Consider the following 12,897-nt stretch of genomic DNA (forward strand, 5'->3'; position numbering starts at 1 on the left):
AACATATAATTCACAGGAAAAAAATCAATAGCTAGTTGATAATTTTCTAACAGTTTACTCTATTAGATAGAAAACAATGGGAGAAAAATATAATATAAAAAAGTAGGACACATAGTTTACACTCATCTCTGCTATAAAACCCATGCCCTGGGGGCCAGAGAGATGGCTCATTGTTTAAGAACACTGGCTGTTTTTCCAGAGGACCCAGGTTCAATTCCCAACACCCACATGGCAGCTCACAACTGTAACTCCAAGATCTGACCCCCTCACACAGATATACACATGGGTAAAAAACCAATGCAAACAAAATAAAGACAAATAAAGAAAATCTGTGCCCTGGCTGAGCTCCCTAAAACTTCACAGGGCACATGGGGTCTCAGGTATGGTTTAAGTCAGGAGGAGGCCATTCCCAAGGGGCACAGGACTGGGTTTTAGGAGTGAAGAGGCTGGGCCATTTTCATGACTTTGTACAAACATCAGCTCTCTGTTTTGTTTTTTATTTCTTTCCAGTTCTAGGGACTGAACCCAGGGCCTCATGCAGATGAGGCAAGTTCTCTACTACTGAGCTGTGTGTTCTTACTTTCTCTGTGTTGTTATTACTGTGAGGACTACTGAATGATGCAGCTTCGCTAATCAAATATATCCGGCCATCAAGCCAGGGGCTTTCTCAAATTTGAGTCAACTAACTTATGGGGCAAGGGCTCACTCAGACATTTCAGTGTGAACAGCATGTCACATCTCTATAAATTGCTGTCAAGTCTGAAGAAAGCAGAGGGTCATTCAGGCATCTTTTCAGCCTAGTCTCTCAACACACACACACACACACACACACACACACACACAGGCACGCAATATGTGTCATATGAGAGGATAAGAACATAGGAAATCAGGCAGGGCCTACAAAACCAAGGCAAGGGATCCTCACAAACACACCCGTTGCTCATCTAAAAGCTGCATCCCAGAACACAGAATTGCTCATTTGTTTAATCTTCTGGTCACTATGGAAACCCTCTTTCCTGTAAAGTACCCAGGAAACACCCTTTCTGAGAAGTGTTGCCCTTACTGTTTGTCAGGACCTGGGGATCTAGTTCAGTCCCAAGACTTCTCACCTGAGGTAGGAAGCGTTTTCTTTTGCATAGAACTTAGGGATGGCGGGGAAGGGGTAACATCATAAGTTTGTTTTTAAGAAGTAAAAGAAGAAAAGTGGTCAGCAAAGGCAGAGGGAGAAGGCCTAGAGAAAGGCTGGATAATGGGCATCCGTAGGGTAACCATAAGGTATAGCAATTTACCAACTATTTCAAACTAATTAGAAGAAAGAAGTCTGAAGTTCCCACCACATGGGAAGCTAATTATCCCAACATGCTGTATCCCAGAAATATATACAGTGATGATGCCACTTAAAAACTTTTCTGAAAAGGGCTGGGGTGCAGTTCCATGCTAGAGTGCCTGCCTAATATGGAACAGGCCTGGGTGCAATATCCAGCATCACAGGAAGAAAAAGGGTGGGGAGGATAATTGCCTTTTAGAAAGGCCTTTGAGATGAGAGTCTTGGGGGTTAGGGACCGAAGAGAGAAGGAGGACCCAGCCGCTACACAGGGAGAGGAAAACAATGCACCACTTGTGGGAAAGGGTGCTCCGTGGGATCTGATGGGTGCTTTACGGGAAGAAGGTTTCCATATAGCAAAATGCATCTGCTGGAGTAAACAAACTCATGCTTCAAACGAGGGACTTCCCGGGGCCTTGAATGTCTTTGTGGATAGGCACTTGCCAAGAACTCTCTGACTTTGAACTATGGAATCTTATTTTTCAAGGACTTACTGGTTCTTACTGTGCCGGCTTGGCAAAGACAGAGGCTGAGGAATCAAGAAGAACCAGGTCCGGCCTTGCAGCTTCCTTCCTTACAAGAGGCTCGGTAAACAGTGGGCAATTCGTTTGCATCCCATTGTATCCACACTGATTAGGTATCTTACCTACATCAGAGAGCACCCGGATACAGCTCTCCACGGAGGCCTTCTGGCTCGGCATTAACCAGTTGCAGTGGTAAACTCTGAACACACCTTGCAGGAGTTGCACAAACACAGGTTGGCGGGTCTGTAAGGAGGAGAGGCCAGGTGAAGAAGATTGTGTCAAACACTGATGACCTGATTAAAAACAGACACTGTCCGGAGTCACAAGCTCATGGGAGGACTCCCGAAGGGCAAGGGGGTGAATTCCAGAAGATGTTTCCAGTAATGTAGCTGTTAACTAGCCCCTAAAGGGCCACGTCTTAAAGAGTGGCAGGCACCACTGGAATGAGGTGGAACTGAGAAAGAGGCCCTTCAGACATCAGAAGAAGGCCTTGACAGGAACTGTGGGACCTTGACTCTTTTGGTTTATTATCGGTTGAACAGGTCTCCCCACAGACGCTTCTGCCTCACCATGTGCCCAAAGCTCAGGACCAAGTCTTCGTGGACAGAAACCTTCTCAAAGCTAAAGAGGCCAAATCAATCCTTTTTTCTATGTAACAATTATTTCAGGTTTTTCACTGTAGTGGCAGAAAGCTGATGAACATAGCACCTAGATAACAAAAATTTAGGATCCTTTTAAAACAATAACATATCATTGTCACAAACTTGATGCTACTTATTTTTTATGCATTTGAAACTTGATATTATCGAATTAATTCTGACCACAAGCATCAGTGGTGGAATCAAACTCCTGAAAGCAGTGCCCTGGTCCGGTTATGAACCTACTGAATTACTCGAAGTCAGTGATTTCACCTTGGCATTAGCTTCATCCAATATATATGGCAGATCACAGTAAATTACCCTAATCTTTCCTCCAAGCACTATGTCCTAAGAGTAAAATCCAGACTAGCCTCAGACTCATGGTTCTTCTGCTTCGGGCTCCCAACCGCTGCATTAGAGGCACAGGTCACCAAGCTCAGTCAGAATTTGCATGTTTAAAACATTTTTACTTTTATTTTTTGTTTATATGATGCAGGTATGCCACGGGGAAGTCAGTTCTGGCCTTTTAACACTTGGGCTCTAAGGATATAACCGACATTATTAGGCATAATGGCAAGTGTCTTTACTCACTGAGCCATCCCACTGGCCCGAGAAACTGTATTTTTAATTCACAAAAATGAAATGCTAAGTGTATGTTAGCCAGAATCTACCCCCTACCTTATTTATGACAGTGTCTTCACTGATAGAAAGATAACCCTGCTGTGATGGGTAGTTTCTATAAATATTCCTTTAACACAACACACTGGGTATAAGTAAGCTACCTCCCATGAGAAGAGCCCTCTGTCTCTGTGAAGGTCTAAGTGTGCACTCCCTTTAAAGTAAGAGAATGCATATATCTACTGAATTAGATACCAGCTTCCTGGATGCTTTTTGAAATGGTGATTTTTTCATCTCTCCCCAAATGATAGCTTTGAACCTATCAGGCAAAGGTAATTGTTGATGATGAGGTAGGCCACGGTCATCTGTTTGGGAGAGATGATTCACCCAGCTTCACCAAAAACTAATGGAATGGAGCAAAGAGAAAAGTAGTAGAAATTCTAAAGGGATTTCAGTGATGGAAGAAAAGGAACCACACTGGAGGGAAAGAATCCATTTTTAAAAAAATGAAACAGTAATAGAATAGTCAGTTTCCTCGGTAAATGTGGTTCGTGTATCTTCCCTTCCTTAAGTGTAGAATACAAGCCAGCATGTCATGCATGATCTCATTTGGGCCCGTGTCATATGTGACACGGAAGTTACCTTGGTGTTAAAATGAAAGTCAAGGGGTAGGGAAGGATAAAATTATCCGAGGGTGCTAAGAGGGGCCAGCAGGGCATTGAGTCAGCTGGCTGCCACCATCCAGTTCACCTGGGACTGAAATCTCCAGGAAGTGCATCCTGTCCTGCACTCCCACCATCCAGCATTAAGCTACATTGCTCACAAAGGTCAAGGGTGCAGGGAGCCAGAGGAATTGGCAAAGAAACCAGGAATCAGCTCCTAAGTTTGGTGACTTTCTCTTAGCTCCTGAGTTTACACAGGGGTCCACTCAAAACAGCCATAGGCCCTGAGTGCTTCCCCCTGGCCAGGCCCTGTGCTAAGTGTGTCACAGATACCTGATTGAGCCTCAGTGTGACCGTGTGAAGAAGGAGGTGACATCACTGGAAATGCTGAACTTGGGATGAGAACTCTAGAGTCTAACTCACAGAGAAGTTTCTCTCCATTACTCAATTTGCCTGAACCAGTAGTTTATGAACCATCTACTTGTTCCTGGGGATATAAAAGATGACCTAACTGGTCACCAGTAGCTGTTTCCTAATTGCCAAATGCAACAGACAACCTGGTGACATCAGCTCACATGACTTCTTGCCCAAAATGACGCCTTTGGTTGGTACATTGTTTGATTGGATGGGTGATCAAGGGAAATACAGGAATTGTGCAATTGCAGGGATTGTCCACAAGGGGGTGCTATTTGAAAGTGGTGGAACCGTTGATAGGCAAGGGAGGCATTGTGAAAGGGACAGCAGAATTGTGGCTCCTCTCCATCCCTTTCTTTCCTTCCCATCCCCACTCCTGTCTCCAGCTCAGCTCACTTTGCAGCTACATGTTATCCCATTTTCCCTTACCAGAGCAGAGCTGAAGCAAGTTCCTCACTGTAATGTGAAACTAATTTAGTTATCCATCACCCACTTACTAAGCCTCGCCCTTCCCAGGTCGTGAGGTCCTACTTGGTTCTGAATCCTATCCTGCCTGCTTCTTCCTCTGGCCTCCATACCTCCCCCCTTGCCTCTTTCATGTTCTCTTCAGGACCACTGAAATCCCTTCTTCACTGTCATGGCTAAGACTTTAGTCTATTTTTAACTTTTGCTCATTACCACTCTTTCTGACTTTCAGAAATTCAAGTGCTCATTCAAAAACCTGATAACCAGGTGCCAGTCAACAAATGGCCCAGCAACATCTGAGAGACAACGGTCTACAGACTGTGAAGGCGTTCACATTGAACCACCGGCTGTGTGCTAGACACTGTACTGAATGCTTCAAATAAACATCGCGTCTCCTTCTCACAACAACATGGAAAGTTGACATTATATCCCCGGTAGACATATAGGAAAGGAAATTCTGAGCCAGGTGTGGTGGCACCCTTGAGAAGGTGAAGCAGGAGATTCAGGAATCCAAGGCCACTTTTGGCAACAGAGTGAGTCTGAAGCCACTGCAGGCTACATAAAACCACATTTCAAAACAGAAAGACAAACCAAAAGAGAAGACATGGGAAGGGGAGGAGGGATAAAGGAGAAGGGAGGGCACTGGAAACTCAGTGACCTCGCCATCTTAACAGAGCTTGCAGGGGACAGAATGGAAATTTGAATACAATCTGTCTCGCTCTAAAGCCTCCAGAATTCTCCTCTTCCTCCCTGGATTCCACATTTCCAAGCTGCCTCTTGGACATTTTGCTGGCAGCTCAAAAGCACTACATCTAATGCCAAGTTCATCTTTTCTGTCCCTGGCATGTGTGGAGGGAGGGAGGGAAGAGACACTGAGAGCCATCTAGCTAGGGAGAAGACATGCCCTACAAAAGAGAAGCAGGGGAGGCTACAAGACTACGACAGGGAGTGTTCATTAGCAGGGAATGTGCAGAAATCTACCAGCCACTTCCTTAAAATTAGACTTTGAATTCCGATACATGCCGATGCTCTACGCCTTAGGAGGGACTCAGAACATTTGTCATTAGAAGATTTACTTCTCTGGTAATTCTTGCTTATTAGTTAGTTAAATTTGTTCCACAAAAGGGAATAGTAACAGCTAAGGTGAGAAGCCATAACATAAATACTATTTAAAGCTTTACTTTAGAGAGTGTGTGTGTGTTCGCATGCTCGTGTGTGTGTGTGTGTGTGTGTGTGTGTGTGTGTGTGTGTGTGTGTGTGCGCGCGCGCGCGCGCGCACAGGTGCACAGGTTCAACAGCACAGTTGCAGAAGTCAGAGGACAATTCTTAGGAGTTGTTTCTCTCTTGCTGCAAGGACTGAACTCAGGTCATCAGGCCTGTGAGTAAGTTTTGCTGAGCCATCAGCCGGCCCACAGTACACATTGTACGGCTTTCAAAACTGTTCCATGATTCCTGGGGGACATCACCATAGTGATTGTAACTTTATTCTATGAGAGAAGCAGGTCTCGCCTCTCTAACCATTGTGCATTCCTGGTTGGCACTTAGTACAAACATATGCACCTGGCTTCTACTGAGCTCCTGCTGTACTTCTCAGGTATGTACAGACTTTCAAAGGTGACACGGTAACTGCATTCCTCCATGGCTTAACTACTGAAGGTTAGCTATTTCTAAACTAAGTTTCTAGGCAGTGTTTAAGAAAACAAACCTTACTGAAAAGTTCATACTTTGCCTTAGGGTTGGCCAGCACAGGTTGAAATCATGGTGATGCCACTTGGCACCCGAGAGCATGGTCGGGATGAGAGTTGAAGCACCTGGGCTAAGTTTACTCCATTGCAAAATTCCATCCACTTCACAGCCAGTGGTGAGCTTACATGAATTCTTAGTTTTAATTCCTTTTAATTCTTTTAAATAAGCACACGAGTGCAGGTGCCTACAGAGGCTCTGGCCTAGAGCCAGAGTTAGTGTGTTGTGAGCCACCTGATGTGGGTGCTGGGAACTGGACTTGGGTCCCCTGGAAGAACAGTACATGCTCTTAATTGCTGAGCCATCTCTCCAGTCCTAAAATAATTCTTTTGTAATTACTGAAGTACATAAAATCATAAATCCATTATACAAATTGGCTACAAATCATTCTTCTCTTGGAGAATTTATATTACTTTTTAATTTATTTTTATTGGGGAATTTACACTTTACAATATGTCTCTTACTCAGCCATCCTAGTCCAATCATCAGTTCATGAAAAGGATAATTGGTGACTTTCTGGCTATCAGAAATTGAGCCCTGCTTTCACTCTGCAGCCTGAACAATGGGCCTATGGTCACTGCTTTAGTGACCAATTCAGATGTGAGTTGTAAAAAGCAAAGTGTTGTTTTCAATTGAAATAGTGAAGATGTCCCCTAGGTCTATAGAGTACAGGCTTTGACAAGGTAAGTACAGGGAGAGGCCTCTGGCAAGGCTGCACAGTTGGAGAAGGCCTCACAGAGAATTCCATGTGAATGGTGTTCTACAGAGTTGGTGAGGTAGAAGCTACTGTGTTCCACTAAACAACCTCTCACCTCAGCCACATGGCACTTCTGAGGAATTCTAGGTGTACACTCTCAGTTAAAAGGCAGAGTTCTTGGTATTTGGAGATTACGGAAGAGAGGTTGGAATAAAAGAATTTCAGGACAAACCCCTACATTTTCAGATGTAGTCAGTCTTAGGTATCCTTGGGTTCTCTGTCTGTAGAATTAATCAGGGAAAATGCCTGAAAAATGATCAGGTCTGTATGGAATTCATAGACATTTTGCCTTGTCTCAGGCCCTGAACAATATAGTGGACCTACTACTCACCGAGCAGCTGCATAGTGTGGCTCATTGCAAGTCTTCCAGAGATGACTTAAAGTCTTCGGAAGCATGTGGGTAGGTCTTATGTAAATTCTATACAATTACTACAGCATTTAGTATTCAGAACTTGAGCATCCCTGGATTAGGTATGTGAGGACAGGGGAGGCCCCAGAGCCAATTCCTAGAGACACCACGGTCAACTGCACCTGTGCTCCCAAGAGTCCCTGACAAAGCGACCTTCTGTTCTGACTTTGCAGAGTGGCTCATTTACAGCAGCTTCTCCACACTGCCTAGGCCTGGACTGCAGATGCCCACATGAAAGCCCTGCCACAAGAGGCATTTCTCACCTGCAGAGTGGTACTCTGGTCTGAGAAGGGAGAGCTGAAGAAGGTGGTGACTATGCTCATCACGATTTCAGTGACGTACTTCTCCAGAATCGAGTCTGCGTGCTTCCTGTCACTCGTGTTGTTGCACGCCTGGAAAACAGATGTCAGCAATGGGACACCCAAACCTACTCAAGAGTACTGAGAAACCCATTGCCTCTCCCACAGATCACCAATCTCGGGACAGAGGTAAAGATCTGTATGTCAGTATTTATCCCAGAAAGAAGTAATTAGAGCAAATAAATAAATAACAGATTCTGTACTGTGGCAAGAGAAGAAAACTCAGCTTGAGTAGTGTGACATAACACACAAGAATAAAATGGGTGAGAGCCTGGCATGGCCGTTCATCCAACTTCCTGCCTGTCTGAAACCCTGAAGAGCAGCACATGGGACCGGAAGTAAAGTAGCCAGTTTCCCTGAAAGGTAAACTGCCCCCAGATAAGTTACTTGTCTATTCTGTCACCCACATAATGAGGTGGCTCAAATGCACCATGGGTCCCTATGCTCTTTAATCCAATCAAATTTTACCGAGATACAGCTTGAAATAGGAGACCATACGTGTAATAGCTGACCTCACGGGTTTGCAATGAGAAGATGCCTTGGATTTTACCTGTCCACTACTTAATTTTTCTGCTTAGAATAAGAGTAGCCCTTTATCAGGTTAGAGAATATAATTTAAAACAAATTTATTAGTCCTATACCTTGAGTTGTAAAAATTACTTATAAGATGAAATAAGGAATTATTAAAAAGAAAACCAATAAGGATTAAGAACAATCAAGTTTTATGAACAGACTCACAAATTCAGAACTGTTCATAGCATAAAATTCACAGTTGGCTTTATGGCATTTCTGAACAGGAATGACAGACAGACATATCCAATTCAAATGCCCATATGTCCACACACACACACACACACACACACACACACACACACACACACACACACACACACACACACACACACACACACACACACACACGCGCCTCACCCTGCAGATGTCCACAAGGAAATTCTCGAACAATTTCCACATGTGATTGCTTGTGTAAATCTCCTTCATTTCCACCTCAGTGTCCACATAGCAGTGATTCAGGAAGTTAATGTAAGCAATTTTAACCTGCAGGAGGAAAGAAGCTTTTGTGAAAATTCAGCTCAGTACCCGAGGAGCCCTCGGCTCCATCCTCCTCACAGACAGGCATGGCGCACAGTGGCATTCCACCTCCCCTGCTGGCTTTTGTTTCTGTGACCTTTTGATTTTCCAAATTCATAATCATAAAATTCAAAACCATAATGCTTTAGGGAGAGAATGTTTTTATGGTCCTGAGATAAAATGGTGTGAAATAAACTCTGAATGAGCAGCTCAAGTTTAGCTGCACTGTTCCTATTTTCGAAGGCTCCATTAAGTTTTACATGGCTCAGGCTGGGAGGTGTTTGCAATGAGTGAACCAGGGAAGACATGGCCTATGTCCACACAAAAGATGAAAGCAGGTGTCCACAGCAGTACCCTTTATAACAGCTAACGAGTGGAAAGGGCGCAAAACTGTGTCAGTGAAGGCTGGAGAAACAAAATGTGGTATTTGGCTATATGGAAGTATTACTTGGCAATAATCAAGTACCAATGCATGTAAAACTTGCACAGGCTGTGAAAAACCATGCTAAGTGCAATAATTCAGCCAGAACAAGACATGCATGTGTGATTTCAATTATACCGAATGATCACAAGAGGCAGAGAAAAATCAGTGACTATCTGGGCTGGGGGGAACCAGAAAGAAACAAGGAGTGGCTACTAGCTAGTCTGGGTTTCTTCTGGAGTAAACAGATGATGATGGTGACTATACAACTCTGTGACTACAACTACTATTTGTACAGTTTAAACGAGTGAATTATCTGGTATGTAAATACTTGAAAATTAACTGAGCACCAGGAGATACCACTCCACAATAAGCCCATTGAAACAAAAGGGACCAGTGTGGTGATATTTTGTTTATGATCTAACAAAGCTTGCCTGAAGATCAGAGTGCAGAACTAGCCAGACTAGTTAGCCAAAGAGGTCAGGCAGTGGGGATACACACCTTTAATCTCAGGACTCAGGAGACAGAGGCATACGGATCTCTGTTACTTCAAGGCCACCCTGGGCTACACAAAACTGATCCAGTCTAAAAGAGAAACAGAGTTAAATAGTGGTGGCTCACACCTTTAATCCCAGTACTTGGGAGTCACAAGCCTTTAATCCCAGCACTAGACAGGTGGAGACAGGAAAGGGATATGGCTTGGAGGAGAGGGGAATATAAGGCGTGGGGAGACAGGAGCTCAGAGCATTCAGTCTGAGGATTTATAGGGACAGGATCATCCCTTTGGTCTGAGGATTCACTAGAGGTAAGAATTCGTGGCTGGCTCTGATCTTCCAGCATTTACCCCTATATCTGACTCAGGGTTTTTATTATTAAGACCTCTTAGAATTCATGCTACAGACCAGATAACATCAAGTGTTGACAGGGCTGCAGTGCAATGAGAGATCTTGATGGACTCGGGATGTCAAGGAGAGCAAGTCTTCCAGAATAAATTAGACATTACCAGATGACTTGAAGTAATATGCCCCCATTGGCTCAGCACTAGGAAATGGAAACAACCTAAATATCCTTAAACTGATGGTGGACAATAAAAACGTGGTGTAGATACACAGTGGACTTCTAGTCGGTTGTAAAGAAAAACAAAATCATGAAATTTCCAGGTAATGGACGGAACTAGGAAACATTATATAATTGAGATAATATAGGACCAGAAAGACAAGCACCATTTTTCTCTTATTTGTGAGGCCCAAGTCTTCAGATGTGACTATATTATCTGGAGTAACTACAGACAGCAGGGATGTTAAAAGGAACCATTGTAATGAGTCTTTTTCTGTCCCTCCAGCCAGTTCCCAAATAATGACATGGAGACTTCTTTTTAAGTATGTAATCTTGACCTGTAGCTTAGGCTTGTTCCTAACTAACTCTTATAACTTAAATTAACCACTTATATTCATCCACATTCTATCACATGGTGTCACTTCTCTTCCATCCTGCACCTCCTGTTTCCTTTCCACATCCCCTGGCGTCTCCTGAACTCCTAGATTCCTCCTCCTTCTCCTTTCTCTCCCCAGAAATCCCACCTATACCTCCTACCTAGCTACTGGCTCTTCAGCTTTTTTATTATACCAATCACAGCAATACGCCTGCACACAGGGTACAAATATCCCATGGTGACAGTGGGGGACAGGAACACTAGAGTAGGATATAGAAGGACACAGCTACTATGCAGAGGGAAATGGGAAAAATAGGTGAAGAGATTTATTTCCTTGTTTGTCTGTCTGAGCTAGAGTTTTACTGTGTATCGCTGCATGACCTGGTATTTACTATGTAGCCCAGGCTAGTCTCACATTCATGGCAATCCTCCTGGCCCTCCCTGCTGAGTGCTGGGATAATTGGAAAATGCCACCATACCCAGCTTTGAAGGTACTCTTTGAAGGAAGTGAAATTATACACCATTTTTTATTTCTTACAATTACCCACAGTTCCCAAATTTTGTATAATGGTCACTTATTATCTCTGTACTAAGAGTTTTTGCTTGAAAGAATTAACTTTCAGGTGAAGGATATCTCAACTCTCTGTTAGCCTCACTTCTAGGCAGTTCAATGGGGCACATCCTCTCTGAGCTGAATTTGTTCCACAGCCCTGAGGCTTTTATCCCACTCTCTGTGAGGAAGCAGAGACTCATGTGCCTCCCGTTCTTTCACAGAAAATCAATATCCAGAAAAACACCAGTGGTGGGAAAAGTTTTTACAACATGAGCTGTGTAGGGTGTTAAACCCGAGGGCTTACCAGGCCAGCCACCATGTCTCTACCCAGCCACAGCCCAATGTGCGACACAGAGCCTGACAGAAGGGTGCCCTGAGGGCCAAGCTGCTCACCTCCGGGATGCAGTCTTCATGAGTGACCACACGAACGATGTCATCAAGCGGGAGCAAGGAGTTGCACTTGATCTCTGTGTACACATTCTTGCCCTCTGTGCACACGGCCAAGAGTTCCACCAGATGGATGTGGTACATGAGAGGGCTGTTCTCATCCATCCGGTCACGCTCGGACCGCATCATCTGGATCAGAGTCTGGAAAGAGGCTCTGTCATTGTAGAACACGAGGACATCCTCTCCAGAATTGACAAGCTACAAAGAGAAAAGTGCTCATTGGTGTTGCAAGCTTTCAAGAGTGAGGCAGCCTTACAAAATTCTACGTGTAGAGTAAGAAAGACTTACTTTCCCAAGTAACTTGTGTCTGTATCACTAAACTCATCTAGATCCAACTTGCTCCTGGACTAACCAAACAATATTTCTTAACAACGTCATGTGAATCAAAGGACACACAAGTAATCAGGGTGATTATAACAAATCTACTAGGGAAAGACTAGTCTGTACACAAGGATATTAAATGGGAATGCAGACTACTAGCCTGCATGATCAGCTATTGTTTTTCTAGCATAAATACTTCCATCTTTTGGTATATTTTAGAAGGCATCCTGATACAAGCCTTCCATCCAATGTCTTATCTCTTTGACCATAAATTATCCACTTATAACTAAGATTCATTCCTTTAATCCCTCATCAAAATGTCATGTTATTTTAGGGAAGTACAGTGATGCATGCCTATTTGTCTCCTAGGATGTGGCGCCCAATGAATCTATTTTAATATACATCAATTTTAGCATTATATGAAGTACAAAAGTTTTAAAACAGGCTGGCACGGAAGTCAAATTAAACTCAGTGATTACTACTGACTCCTCAGCTCAGTAGGTAGAGAAATTTATAGTTATCTTTTGGAATTACTAGGTATTGAGCCCCAGTAGTCTATTGGCTTATTAGCTGCCAACTTTAATGAGTTCTAATCAAGGGTTTAGATCCCAAGACAAATAATTTTGCTAGGTTACTTAAGCTCATTGTGCCTCAGTTTCTTTTCTAAGTAAAAATGGGGACAAAATATGACCTATAACTCAAGAGTTTTGTTGTACGGAAT

The 12,897-nt window shown here is 43.6% G+C and overlaps 1 protein-coding gene across 12 annotated transcripts in view; it reads right to left on the minus strand.

Moving 5' to 3' along the window:
• Itpr1 (inositol 1,4,5-trisphosphate receptor type 1) overlaps positions 1 to 12,897 on the minus strand; it is a 342,412-nt gene that overhangs the window by 140,792 nt on the left and 188,723 nt on the right. For all 12 annotated transcript variants that reach the window (XM_035448428.1, XM_035448429.1, XM_035448427.1 and 9 more), the window contains 4 exons: positions 11,802 to 12,053; positions 8,844 to 8,969; positions 7,818 to 7,946; positions 1,971 to 2,091 (listed from right to left, as the gene is read on the minus strand). In XM_035448428.1, the coding sequence (XP_035304319.1) occupies positions 1,971 to 2,091; positions 7,818 to 7,946; positions 8,844 to 8,969; positions 11,802 to 12,053 (628 nt within the window). The remainder of the gene's footprint in view (positions 1 to 1,970; positions 2,092 to 7,817; positions 7,947 to 8,843; positions 8,970 to 11,801; positions 12,054 to 12,897) is intronic.

This window comes from Cricetulus griseus, chromosome 8 (assembly GCF_003668045.3).
Source record: "Cricetulus griseus strain 17A/GY chromosome 8, alternate assembly CriGri-PICRH-1.0, whole genome shotgun sequence".
NCBI lineage: Eukaryota > Metazoa > Chordata > Mammalia > Rodentia > Cricetidae > Cricetulus > Cricetulus griseus.